The 13801-nt window shown below is 40.5% G+C and overlaps 1 protein-coding gene across 3 annotated transcripts in view; it reads right to left on the reverse strand.

Annotated features, from left to right (window-relative positions):
- DIP2B (disco interacting protein 2 homolog B) overlaps window positions 1-13801 on the reverse strand; it is a 229142-nt gene that overhangs the window by 30298 nt on the left and 185043 nt on the right. For all 3 annotated transcript variants that reach the window (XM_059185367.1, XM_059185366.1, XM_059185365.1), the window contains 4 exons: window positions 13474-13554; window positions 10759-10886; window positions 8847-8961; window positions 5401-5602 (listed from right to left, as the gene is read on the reverse strand). In XM_059185367.1, the coding sequence (XP_059041350.1) occupies window positions 5401-5602; window positions 8847-8961; window positions 10759-10886; window positions 13474-13554 (526 nt within the window). The remainder of the gene's footprint in view (window positions 1-5400; window positions 5603-8846; window positions 8962-10758; window positions 10887-13473; window positions 13555-13801) is intronic.

Raw genomic sequence — 13801 nt, forward strand, 5'->3', positions numbered from 1 at the left:
CTGTATATTACTAGATGATAGCATTATATTAAGGTTAAATTTCTTTTTTTCTTTTCTTTTCTTTTTTTTTTTTTTTAAGATTTTATTTGTTTGACAGAGAGAGATCATAAATAGGCAGTGAGCCAGGAAGAGAGAGGGGGGAAGCAGGCTCCCTGCTGAGCAGAAAGCCGGATGTGGGGCTCCATCTCAGGACCCTGAGATCATGACCTGGGCGGAAGGAAGAGTCTTAACACACTGAGCCACCCAGGTGCCCCCCCCTTTTTTAAAGAGATTGCGTGTACAGGAGCAGGGGTGGGGGAGGGGTGGGGGTTGGGCAAAGGGGGAAAGAGAGAATCCCAAGCAGGGTCCACACCCAGTGTGGAGCCTGAGAGGGCTCGACCTCTTGACCCTGAGTTCATGACCTGAGCTGAAATCAAGAGTCAGAGCCTTAACTAACTTAGCCACCCAGACGTCCCAAGGCTAAATTTCATAATAGAATAATGGCATTGTTGTTGATTAGGAAAACTTTAGAAGCTTTTTTTTTTTTGTCTTTGGAGATACACTACAGAATATTTAGGGGTGAAATGTGATGTCTGCAATTTATTTCCAAAGAGTTCCGTAAAACAATGTCAACTACTAATCTAGTAACTACATTAGTAAATAAACTAAATCTAGGGGAAGGTGTGCAGGTTATTCACTGTGGTATTCTTTCAACGTTTCCATGGGTTTGACACTTCCAAATAAAAAGGGAGAACTCACTGAACTCTACCTCTGAAACTAATAATACACAATATGTTAATTAATTGGATTTGAATTAAAAAATAAAATAAAAAGGGAGAACTCTCCCTTTCTTCAAGAAAAAAAGCGCTAGGGTGCTGAATGCCTTTCTTGACAGTCACTTGAAGACTCTATGGTATCAAACAAGGCAGATGGCTAAAAGATAACTAAACTTAGTACCAGCCAAATTTTTAATAAGGCTGATGCTACTGCATTTGAATTAATATTAAATATCTTTTATTGCCAAAATCTGTTGATCCTAAATATGCTGGAACAAAATCACTTAAATGATAAGACTCTAAATAATGGGGGAAGTATGGGTAGAGGGTATAAGGGAATTCTCTGTAATACTTGGCAAACTGAAGTGTGAAATTATTTCAAAATGAAGAGTTTAACTTTTTTTTCAAATTGAATAAAAAACCCAAGAAGTATAAAGTACCTCAACACTGTGCTGAACAATTTTAGTCTACAAAGAGTCTACTGCAATTTTAAGTGTAATATGCAAAACTCTTTCCTAAGAAACTGTGTAACAAGTTACATACAAGATATGTCATACTGGAGACAGCCTTTTATACAGGGAAGGGAGTCAGAGTATATCTGTGTTAGCTACCCAATCTCAAATTATACTGTAAAATTAATAAAGGTGGTGCATCGTTAAAAGTGAATTTTTTTTAAAGATTTTATTTATTTATTTATGTGACAGACAGAGATCACATAATAGGCATAGAATCAGGCAGAGAGAGAGAGAGGGGAATGACACTTCTGCTGAGCAGAAAGCCCGACGCGGGGCTTGATCCCAGGACCCTGAGATCATGACCTGAGCTGAAGGCAGAGGCTTAACTCACTGAGCCACCCAGGCGCCCCAAAAGTGAATTTTTCAGACTAGTTTTAAACAGCAAAAATAATTAAGCAGCAATTTCTTGAGGTCCTTCTGTGTGTATTCTTTAAGTCTAAGGATCATAGAAAGTGAAAAATAATTGGAAGCAGTAACATCTGGAAGGCTAACTGCTGATACCTTGCTGTACCTGTAAATACCCCTTCCTGTTTTCCCCCACAAGTTATGCAAGTTTCCTATGGCAAAGAATACCAGTCATCAATCCCAATATCTGGTCTCCTCTTCCTCCTTAATAAAAGACCCCCCAGTTTAAGGCTGGGCAAATAAATACCTGGAATTAAGATTATATTCTTTTAGTGTGGGAGACTAATATGTAAGAGAAAGTAATATGTGCAATTTCTAGAAAATATGTTTAAACGGCAACAAATATTTAAACAAATATGTTTAAAGGACATTTCCTTCCTTGTCTTTTTTCCCACTTAGCTGGAATGTAAAAATGATGGCTGGAGGTCAGGGGGCCTAACTGGGCCCTGAGGCAATACGCTAGGATGGCCATGGCAGATTGTTTTATTTTCTTATAATCCTTCCTTTCCTTCCTGTTGTTGCTATGATTATATGACAGGAGTATACCTCTCCACTCCACTGACTCTGGGCATGGTCTGAACTTGTTTTGGACAATGACATGTTAGGAGCCATGACACAAACAGAAGCTTGAAATATGCTTGTGTGGTTTGGCTTGCTTTCTTGCTTTTGCCATCTGCCTTAAGAATATGGCACAGTAGCTGCTGGTCCCATGATGAGGAGACACACGGAACAATTCTGAACCCAACCTACAACCTGGAGTCAGGCCAAGCCCAGCTGGTCCCAGCCAAGTTCAGCAGAGCCACATCCCGTGAGTGAAAAATAAGTGCTTCTTTGAAGCTATCACATTTTTACAGCTATTTGTTATGTGGCACGGCTGTAATAAAAGGTGACTGATACAATGCCAGAGCAAGAAGATGGGAAGCTGGAACCACAGTGACAGGGGAGCTACCACTCGGGTCCCCCACTGCCCAGCTCTGAATTTCTTTTACCTGAGAAAGAAAAACTTTGCTCTTGTTTTTTAAGCTGCTATTAGGTTTTTCTGAGATTTGCAGCCAAAATCAGTCCTATCACATTTCCCATTCTTTACACAATAGCCCCAACAGGCAGCTCACTAGGACTTTTGTCACTAGGCTGCCTTAACATCTTATCCATCTTCCTTTTCTTCTCCTTTCTTACCTCACTCCTATTCATCACCATTTTCCTGTATTCTTCTTGAATCCCAACCTCTCATGTTATCCCCACATTATGTCCCATGGTTTTCAAACTGCTTTGGTCCAACCCATACCCATCCCACTAAGATCTTAGCAGGCAATTACAACAGATGGCAAAAATACAGAATCCAAACCCAATGCTTTCATTAGACAAGGCAGATGCCATACCTGTGGGGGCTTAGGAATAAGTCTTTTATATATAAGTTTTATCATTTAATAAAATTGAACTCTGGCTAACAAAAGCAATCTCTTAAGCATCTACTATGTCCTAGGTAGCATCTTTTAAGCATCTACTATGACATGAAAGTTTTGTTAAAAGAATCCTAGATTATGGGGCCCCTGGGTGGCTCAGTCATTAAGCATCTGCCTTCGGCCCAGGTCATGGTCTCGGGGTCCTGGGATCGAGCCCCGCCTTGCTCAGCAGGAAGCCTGCTTCTCCCTCTCCCTCTGTCTGCTTACTTGTAATCTCTATCTCTCTGTCAAATAAATAAATAAAATCTTTTAAAAAAAATATCCTAGATTAAATGCTATTTATTATTAAAAGTACACTTACCATTATGAACACTGAATAAGGTTATTCAGAACTGCTGAATCATTACATTGTACACCTGAAACTACTATAACAATGTATGTTGATCATATTTCAATTAAAAAAGATCTTTCACATATTAAAAACTATTTACTAAAATAGGATTTTAGGGATGTTTGGGTGGCTCAGTCAGCTAAGCATCTGCCCTTGGCTCAGGTCATAATTCCAGAGATCTAGGATCGAGTCCCGCATCGGGATCTTTGCTCAGCAGGGAGCCTGCTTCTCCCTCTGCCTGCTGTTCCCTCTCCTTGTGTGCCCCCTCTCTCTGACAAATAAATAAAATCTTTAAAATTAATAATAAAAAAATAAAACAGGATTTCACTCATATGACAAATGAATGTAGGTCTTCAGTAAATCAAGATGTGAGTTGGAGAAGGCGTTGTGTGTTATACACATCTGCCAGATGTGTAGGCAGGCAACAGGAAGACAGTTTTTATATATTTTTTGATGAATTATTCACAGACTTCTTGATTTTGACTGCCCCTTCAGAATATGACTCCATAAACTCTTATTTCCACTAGCAGAAACTGATAAATATCATACATACTTTTAGCTCTATACATGCTGTTATTAAGGCTAATGGATGAGTTGATAATAACATCTATCTAGATAAACTGTGACATCATCTTCAGCCACCAGACCAGGGAAGTAACTTTTGCAAAGCAGAGTATATTAAAATTTCAATAGTGTGAGGATAATGTCTTGAATAAAAATGTCCTAGAAAGTAAGAGGCTAACCTTATATTTTATTGTTGTACATTATGTTTACCTTTCAGCAAAAGCTATCTTACAGAAATATGATTAAATGCCACACTTCGCCTTCCCTTCCTAATCTCCCCAATAACTTGTCTCTTCCCAACACATTTGGAGGCCAGTGTGCTGATGTATACTGTGTGTGTGTGTGTGTGTGTGTGTACACACATGTGTGCATGGTGGTGGCACAATCTATAAAATCCAGATTTTGGATCTCATGTGTTTTCAGGCATTCAGAAAACTAGGAGCTTCTTATTAACTTCTCAATTAAAACAGCATCAAAAAACATAATGATTTTATGTTGGGTTGAACAGATATTTCAACATAATTGACCATCAATTACTCCTCCCTTTAGCCTCTTACTTGGCCTTGTAAACCGTCTGCTCAGAAATAAGGCCAAAAGGTGAAATGGACTATTTGGGTTTTTTTTTTTTTTCCTCTTTTCCATATGGCAATTCACATATACTTACTTGCATCTCAAATTCACCGGAACACGGCAAATGCAAAATATGCTATTTATCTTGTGATTATGACGTAAACAATTTTGAAATTATCTTGCTCCCCAGAGATATTACAGGCCCAAACCAGACCCCTAAAGCTTAGCAGGACTGAGGGATGACTCTCGGTGATTCCCAACAGAAAGGCAGTATAATATAGTGATTCGGAATGTGGATTTTAGCATTACAACCGGTGTGGGTCTCAACTCGGCCACTAACTAGCTATGTGACTTCGAGCACAATTCTTAACTTTTCTGCACTTTATTTTCCACAGCTGGGGGCAACACTTTCAAATCACACACGTACATGTTTAGCTTGTATTTGGCTTTTAGTAAGTACTCAATAAATACTAGCTATTCTATATTATCAGAACCTACTCTTAGAGGACTTGTTTTATTCTAGTTCTAACAAGTGAGATTTTGATCATCTTGACCTCAAACCTTACATGCAGAGGAAATGGAAGCACACTACAGAAGTACTCAGAAGAGGAAGCCGGTAATAAACTCAGAGAAGGCAATTCTGCAGGCTCTAAGTCCTCCCTGCTTTTGGTCATCTCAGGCTACTCTTGTGTTACCCGTCTTTGTAAAATCCAACTCTCGAGAAAGCATTATGCCACCAAAAGTCAGCTTCTTGAAGTTGTAATTTTCACGCAATGTCTTCAAAGATAGCGTATTACCTGGCTGCTTCTGTCGGGGTTTTGGCAAATTGGTCACACATGTATGTGGGCACATGAGGATATTGCAAGGATGCAGAGATCCCTCCAGAAAGAGCTGTTTCGTCTGGGATATGTGGATCCCTCCTAGAGGAGTTTTTGGCAATGTATTGGCAGGCACCAGAGCAAGACAATAAACACCCACTTGATGAATGCTATCGATCGCCTAGAGAAACACAAAGAAAAATATTCAGTAAGATTAATTTTGCTGTCTTTGACATCCTCCTAATGTAATCCATTATTCTACTCTAGGATTTTTCCTTTTTTTTTTTTTTTAATAAAGATTTTATTTATTTATTTGACAGAGAGAAATCACAAGTAGATGGAGAGGCAGGAAGAGAGAGAGAGTGAGAGAGAGGGAAGCAGGCTCCCTGCTGAGCAGAGAGCCCGATGCGGGACTCGATCCCAGGACCCTGAGATCATGACTTGAGCCGAAGGCAGCGGCTTAACCCACTGAGCCACCCAGGCGCCCCAGGATTTTTCCTTTTCTATCCATTCTAGGTCTAGAATCTCCTAGATTATTAAGATCTCATACATGTGAAGTTTCATATTTCTTTAAGCAATGGCAGAGATCAACAGAGGATGGGTAAGATACGATCTAAATGGACAGCGGTGGATACTGATTCATACACCTCAATATGCTCTCTCTTGAATGCTAATGTCCAAAACCCAGAGATTTGTTTTGGTTCTTTTAATATACAACACAGCTCAATTCTGTAGAGGCAAAGTATTTTTATTATGAACACAAGAGAAACCCTGGAAGTGGGTTCTGGCTTAACTGGCTCACTGAGTTACCCAGAATCCCGTCTGCAAAACACTGAGGGGAGGCCCACTGCACACTGAACCCTGGAGGTCACTGGCCCCTTCACTGCACCATCGCTCCCAGCCACGCACCTATGCTCCTGCTGAACACCAGCTGTGCATGCTTCTACACCTTTTGTGCATTTCTTGTGTTCACATAATTTAACTATTACATCAATTGATAAAAACAGAGTGTAAAAGGACAGAGAGAGTTGTGGTTTGTTTGGAAAGACTCGTTAAAAAGCTATTGCTGGTAAACACAAGTTAATTCTAAAAGGTAAGGATTATGTGTTCCAGTCCCTCTGCACATACTTGCATTCTAGTCTAACTTACAGGAAATGAAAATAGAAACCACAGACCATCCAATTAGATGTCGCTTACAGACGCAGGTTAACATGGAATGCAAACTGGTGTACTCCTACACATACTGCTCTATATGAAATGAATGCAGATATTTGTATGCTTCGTGTAAAAGTTTAATACTTGAAGAATTTCTCATTTTTATGATTCTCTGCTTCAACCACCTTTTAAAACTGACTATTAATACTAGTTCCAGGGGCGCCTGGGTGGCTCAGTAGGTTGGGCCGCAGCCTTCGGCTCGGGTCATGATCTCAGGTCCTGGGATCGAGTCCCGCATCGGGCTCTCTGCTCGGCGGGGAGCCTGCTTCCTCCTCTCTCTCTGCCTGCCTCTCTACCTACTTGTGATCTCTGTCTGTCAAATAAATAAATAAAATCTTAAAAAAAAAAAAATACTAGTTCCAAACACACCTGAGAGAGTTCAACTGCATCACCCATAAATCTTACTGAAAAGAAGATACAGCCTTAGAAGAATGGACCAATGGTCATAAAAGACTGACAAGGCTTTTTATTAAAACAACTTAACAGTGCAAAGGAATAAACCTGAACATCACATTCCTCAGACTATCCTACTAATCAACAGAGACAACTGGAAAATAGAAAGTCTGGCAGGGTTCCCAAGTCTCTGGTATTTTAGAATATATAGACAGTTAGTAAATCTATTACCTGTAGCCTGGATTCCCCCATGAAAATACACTACCTGGCAAGTCATCAATCCATCACCTTCTTTAAAAGGTGCTGAGTTAAGTATTTAGTTTATATTATACGTAGATCCTCTGAGCTCTAACCTACCAGAACATGTAGGGTCCTTATTGCACTACTGTAGATCCAAATACTCTAAGCTGAGAAGCTAAATTACTGGGGAAATAATGCCCTCTCATTTCATACCCAAATCAGACTCCAAATGACTTTTACAAGAATTTGGATTAGCAAGTGAGCAGTGCATATAATTCCTATAATTGCTTTCTAGGGAAAAATAAGAAACATGTAGGGAAGTTTCAGTTTCTTTAATAGGGAAAAAAAATGTGCAATTCATCAGAACATTCTACTATCATGCCTCACAATTCATTCCAAATGAAATAAGCATTTTGTTTGTTCGAAAACATGAATGGTATGAACAATATTCTCTGTGCAGGTCTGATTCTTAGCCATCTCCTTTTGGAGATCAGCCCAGTCCCACCTCTTCATAGTCTTTTCTGACCAGCCAATGCTCAGCAGATTATCTTCCTTGTCTTTTTGCTACAAATAGCCCATGTTCTATCAGCTGATAATTCAGAACCACAGGCCCCAAAGATAAAAAGAAATTTTGAAAGGCATCTAGCACTATCACTCATCTCAGGCTTGCATCATTTCTCTAACATTACTACTAAGTGGCATGAATACACCCAAATGCCCCAAGCAGACAAGCAATAATGCTGGGAACACTTCCAATAACTTAGAATCTTCTTTGTCAAAGACAGTCCATGCTTTCTTTGGACCACAAATATTTACTGGGCCTACTATGTGTATTTGCTGACATGACTCTCAGTATACAGTATCCTGTCTACTTCAAATAATGATCTCACTGAATCCCTCCCACAGCTCTTTTATCCCCACTTTACAGGTTGGGAAATAAACTCAGTAAGGTTAAGTAACATCTGGAACTGAGGGGTGCTGCAATTCAAAGGCTGTAATTGCAAATGAAGACCAGACTCTTCTCAATATGCTACCCGTGCTACTAGTGCAACTAGTGACATATCCCTTACACAGAACCCAGGTCTTCCTCCTTCCCTAACAGCTTATCTCACCTAGCTCTCTAACTCCACAGGAAAGCTCCTTCAGAGTAAGAACAACATCTTACATTTGCTTGGACCCCTGCATGCGAGCCACCCATTACAGAACATATGTAGTAGGACTACAGCTGTTGACAAGTGGATTGATTCCTGTCACAGATGTGTTCTGCACACGGTCAGTTTAAACTTTCCTGGTTACCACACACTCGGGCACACAAAAAAAGGGGAAGAATTTGCTGAGGCAGGTCAATTTAATTGTTTTTGGCAACTTGAGCAGAAAAATACTAGGTAGTCCAGAGGGAGAAACGGTACTAATTATATTATTTTGTTAATGGTACCCGGAATGTCTGAGTACTGACTGGCAAGACAAAAATAAGGTGTCACAACTGGCCCAATGAAGAGAAGACTTCCGCAGTGGCTGCCGCCACCTGTGACGGCAAAGCCAACCTGCCCGGACAGGTCCCCTGGGTGTGTGCTCACCTGCAACACTCGGCTCATCCACTGGAAACTGTCCTCCTCGGAGGCGTCGGGTCTTTGTTCCGCAACCACCACAATGCGCTCATCATAAAATACAGACACAGAAAACACAGCAATTCTAAGAGAGACAGATCAAACACATCAGGACTCCCTTCACCACCAGACCTATTTGCTTTGCTCAGTTGGAATAACAGAGAGGAGACATCCCCACCACACTACCCAGAAGTGAGTCGTTTAGAAAAGAAAATGCCACAGTCACTACCATTAAAACGAGGACTCAGAACATGTACTAAAAACCACCACTGGCATGAACAGTGGGACAGAGTGATAAAAGGGACACAGTCCCTGTCTTCATGGAGCTTGCATGTCAGACACAGAACAAATAAATATAAAATAATGTCATGTTGGAGTACACACTGGGAAGGAAAGCAAGGCAGGCCAAGGGGCAGAGCGGTGTGCGGGGCAGCCGCACCACTGAAGGCAGGGTGGTGGGGGAGTGCCTCCCTGAGGAGCGGACACTGGAGCAGAGACCTGAGTGAAGTGAGGACGCGAGCCATGCGAAGATCTGGAGGAAGAGGTTTCCGGGCAGAAGGAACGGAAAGCGAAAAGGTTCTGAGGTAGGAACGAGCTTGGCAGGTTTGAGGAACAGCAAGAAGGCCAGTGTGCCTGGAGCAGAGTAGTGAAGCAGAGAGTGGTGGGGAGAGGTCAGACCCAGGCCAGGGCAGGCAGGGGAACCTGGCAGGCCAAGGGGAGGAGGATGTTCTGAGTGAGGTCTCCGCTCAAACGTCCCCTTACTAGTGAGGCATTCCCAGACCACCCTATACAAACCAGCAAGCACACTCCCACCCAGCCCTGTGTTCTTCCTACATGGCACTTAGCACCAGCCCATGTGTTCTTGACTTCTCTGTCTCTACAGTTACTGTCTGTTTCCCCTAATGAGAAAGTGAGCTTCACAAGGGCAGAAACCTGGCCAGTTTTGTTCACTGCCACATGCGTCCAGAACAGTGGCACACAGCTGGCACCCAATAAATATTTGCTGAATGGATGCATGAAACAATGGAAGTCACTGTAGAGCTAAATATGCCCTTCCTTCATTCCACATGTATTTATTGAACACCTACTGTGTGCCACGTGCTGTGCTGAGTACTGGGAATACAACAGTGACCCGAGAGAGAGTCTAGTGCCCCACTAAGTTTACATCTCAGAGGAAGCCACGTCATCACAAAAACTATGCATTTTAGGAACTGATTCTCTGTGGTTTTATTAATTTTTCCTACTTCCTAAAAATCTAAAGGGACATTGAGTGCTTTAAAGATATATCTATATCTATAGATATAGATATAAAGATATATAGATATATATCCATGATTATAAATTACTAGATAGACATGAACTGCACAAATATGTACCAAGTATCTTTTCTTGTGTTAATAAGCAAAGATAAAAGGATTTGCAATTGACTTTATCCATGGAATTTGTAATTAGCACTTGTGTACTATGTCAATCTCTGTGTTAAAATGTTGTAATAATTTAGTTAGAGAAGAGTAAGAGAAACAATTCTCAGATGTAAAATTCCTACAGCATAGCATCTATCTTAATTAGCCTGAATGGCACCACTTCTAATTTGATGGACTGCAGGAAGTTCAATGTTTTTGTGGAATTCTCCAGAGTCCTCAAAATTCCATAAATAGTAATAATTAAAAACTGAAGTACAGGATATGGTTATATCTTATTCCTCTCAATTCCAACCAAAGAAGTTGCCATGTTCAGATAAATATTCAAAGGCCAATTCTTGCTGTGGTTAGCCAAAAATAATCCAATCACTTAGAGATTCTATAGAATACGACTCAAATCACCCTGTAAAGATACATTTAGATTCCACTGGAAGTGCTAACATATAATTTTTACTACTCACCTTCCTCTATAAACAGTCTTTATTGATTCAACAGCCAATCCAGTAGCAACAATGTCATCAGCATTATGTCTTCGACCACTAACCATCAGTAACCCATCCATTTTTCCAACCACGAACACCAAACTGCCCTGAAAGGTAACAATAATTTACCTTGATTTCCATTATTTAAATACTAAAACATATATTTTACTTGAAATGGAGCACATCAAAAATATAAGAAAACAACACAATATTTTATGGATTCTAAGAGTGTTTTATGCCTCAAAAATCAGGAGAGGGGGAATGAGTAGCATATTACAATTAATTACAGTATAAGAAAAGAATTAATTTATATTTATTCTCGGAGAGGAATTTTATAAGAAAACAACTAGGATTCTGCACAAGTATAGTTTCTTTCCTTACCCATGATGCCAGATTATGTATCTATTCACAACACGGATGCAAAGAAAAAAATTGTGAACCATTTAATACTGGAATTAGGAAAAAATTAAAAGAGCTGAATGTGAGAATGCTTGTTTTAGGTCTATAAGGGTAATGCGGTTCCCATCTGGCAAGATTAGAAACAGGTTATTAAAGGTCTAAGAAACAGTGGAGGAGCCTCTCCTTTCCAAAAAGGTAACACAGCTGCAGGACACGTTGCTGTCAATGCCCTAAAAGCATCACTGTACAAGTAATACTTCTCAGTAATTCTCCTAGACCCATTTGCTATAAATTGATTTTTCCATTCATTACACAAGTCCTAAATTTCCTGGCCAATTCACACATACTCAATTATCTGGTAGTCATCTCCACATGAACGTCAGTCATTGAGTTATCGCACACAATGTAGTGTGACTCACCGATGGGGTTATTTGAATAAAACAGAGCTTCTAGCCTCAGGAAGCTACTGGTTAATCTCAGAAGATGGAAAAGAAATTTCCAACATAGTCTGAAAAGTGCTATGGTGGAATAAGCAGAGAGAAAGACAGACACAGATCTCCACTTCTCCATTTCCTTCACAGCTGAACTTTCAGCTGGGTGTGGCTGACCAAAATAAAGAGCGTATTTCAGTGCCCCCTGACCAATGAGCCATAAGAAGAAGTGCTGCTCAGGATCTTCAGGAAATCTTCCTTAAGAGATGGTAGGACTGTACTCTATTCTGTTTCCTGGAATGCAGATGGGATGCCGCAGCCCCCTCTTGGACCTCAGTCATGAAGAGGTAAACTAAAAGGGTCTGGGTTTTGCAGAACTTTTTGGTGCTGAGAGAAGTCAAGATAGTAGCTCTAGATTTCTCCTTCTAGGACAGCTAGATAGGATACCTCCCCTTAGAGGTAAGCCATCAGGTATGCCCTGCCCCCACAAATGGTGGGGAAGAAATAAAATCAGATCTTTCCTCACGTTAACTTGAGTCGGTAAGAGGATAAGAAAGACTAAGGAGGTCATTAGAGTTGGATGGAGATATATGGACTTAACTATGATCACGAATGTCTGTTCCTCATAAAATACAATCAAACTTCCCACTGTGTCATATAAAACCCTTCATGATCTGCCTCCTCTCTACCTTCCTTGTTGGCTCATGAAGGTAACTGTGAGCTCTCTGAGAAGAGATTTTTGTCTCCTAAATGTCTCTGTAAACTCAGTGCCTGTAAACACCTTTTGCTGGAAAGCACACTGATTTCAAGGTGTAGTGCTTCTAGTTTGTATGAAAATGACTTGTGCACTATTTATGATGGTTTCCCTTTGCTAAGATAACTTTTTTCAGCACTCTTCTAACTTACTGAAACACAGAAATCAAATCAAAGAAATGGAGCAAGAATAAATGAAGAGGCTTTTTTTTTTTTTTCAAGATTTTTTATGTATTTATTTGACAGAGAGAGAGAGAGAGAAAGAGAGGGGCTGGGGGAACACAAGTAAGCGGGAGTGGGAGAGGGAAAAGCAGGCTTCCCATCAGGGAGCCTGATGTAGGCCTCAATCCCAGGACCCTGGGATCACGACCTGAGCCGAAGGCAGATGCTTAACAACTGAGCCACCCACGTGCCCTAAATGAAGAGCTTTTTGAAAGTTAAAAAGTCTTAGTTTGAAGGAGTCAAATTAACTCAGGTAACAAAAGCAATAAATATTAACTCAGTTTATGACATTCTTACAAAAACTGCTCTAAATCTAAGAGAGGCCCTGTAATACTCTTGAATCTAAAGTATTGGATTAATATATATATTTTTTTAAGATTTTATTTGTTTATTTGACAGACAGAGATCACAAGTAGGCAGAGAGGCAGGCAGAGAGGGGGGGGGGGGGAAGCAGGCTCCCTGCTGAGCAGAGAGCCCAATGCGGGACTCAATCCCGGGACCCTGAGATCATGACCTGAGCTGAAGGCAGCGGCTTAACCCACTGAGCCACCCAGGCGCCCTGGATTAATATTCTTTTTTTTTTTTTTTTTTTTAAAGATTTTATTTATTTATTTGACAGAGAGAGATCACAAGTAGGTAGAAAGGCAGGCAGAGAGAGAGAGGAGGAGGAAACAGGCTCCCTGCCGAGTAGAGAGCCCGATGTGGGACTCGATCCCAGGACCCTGAGATCATGACCTGAGCCGAAGGCAGCGGCTTAACCCACTGAGCCACCCAGGCGCCCTGGATTAATATTCTTAATCCACACTTGTTCTGTTCTGTGACAGAAACTTTTGTAAAGTACAAATATCTGGATCAGATACACCAAAACAAACATGAATCTATCACTTACTGGACCCACAAACCCCAAGAGTCCTGACCGGATGAAGGGCACATCCCCAACAGGAGAGCCCGCAGAATTCACTGGAATCACCTAGAAGACAGAAAGCAGTGAAAATATTTGCTTTTTCTTAAAATATGTATTTGATTTTTTTAAAAGTCTTTAAAAAAATTACAGTAGTGATATATACACTTGTTGAAAACTTAAAATTATATAAATAGTGACTTCAGTATTACCACCTTTAAGGGATAAACATTTACAATTTGTTGTGATTCCCTTGGACTTTTCATAAGTACATATATTAACATATTAAGAATTTATATTTGTGAAAGAAATACTG

This window comes from Mustela lutreola, chromosome 8 (genome assembly GCF_030435805.1).
Source record: "Mustela lutreola isolate mMusLut2 chromosome 8, mMusLut2.pri, whole genome shotgun sequence".
Classification (NCBI taxonomy): Eukaryota; Metazoa; Chordata; class Mammalia; order Carnivora; family Mustelidae; genus Mustela; species Mustela lutreola.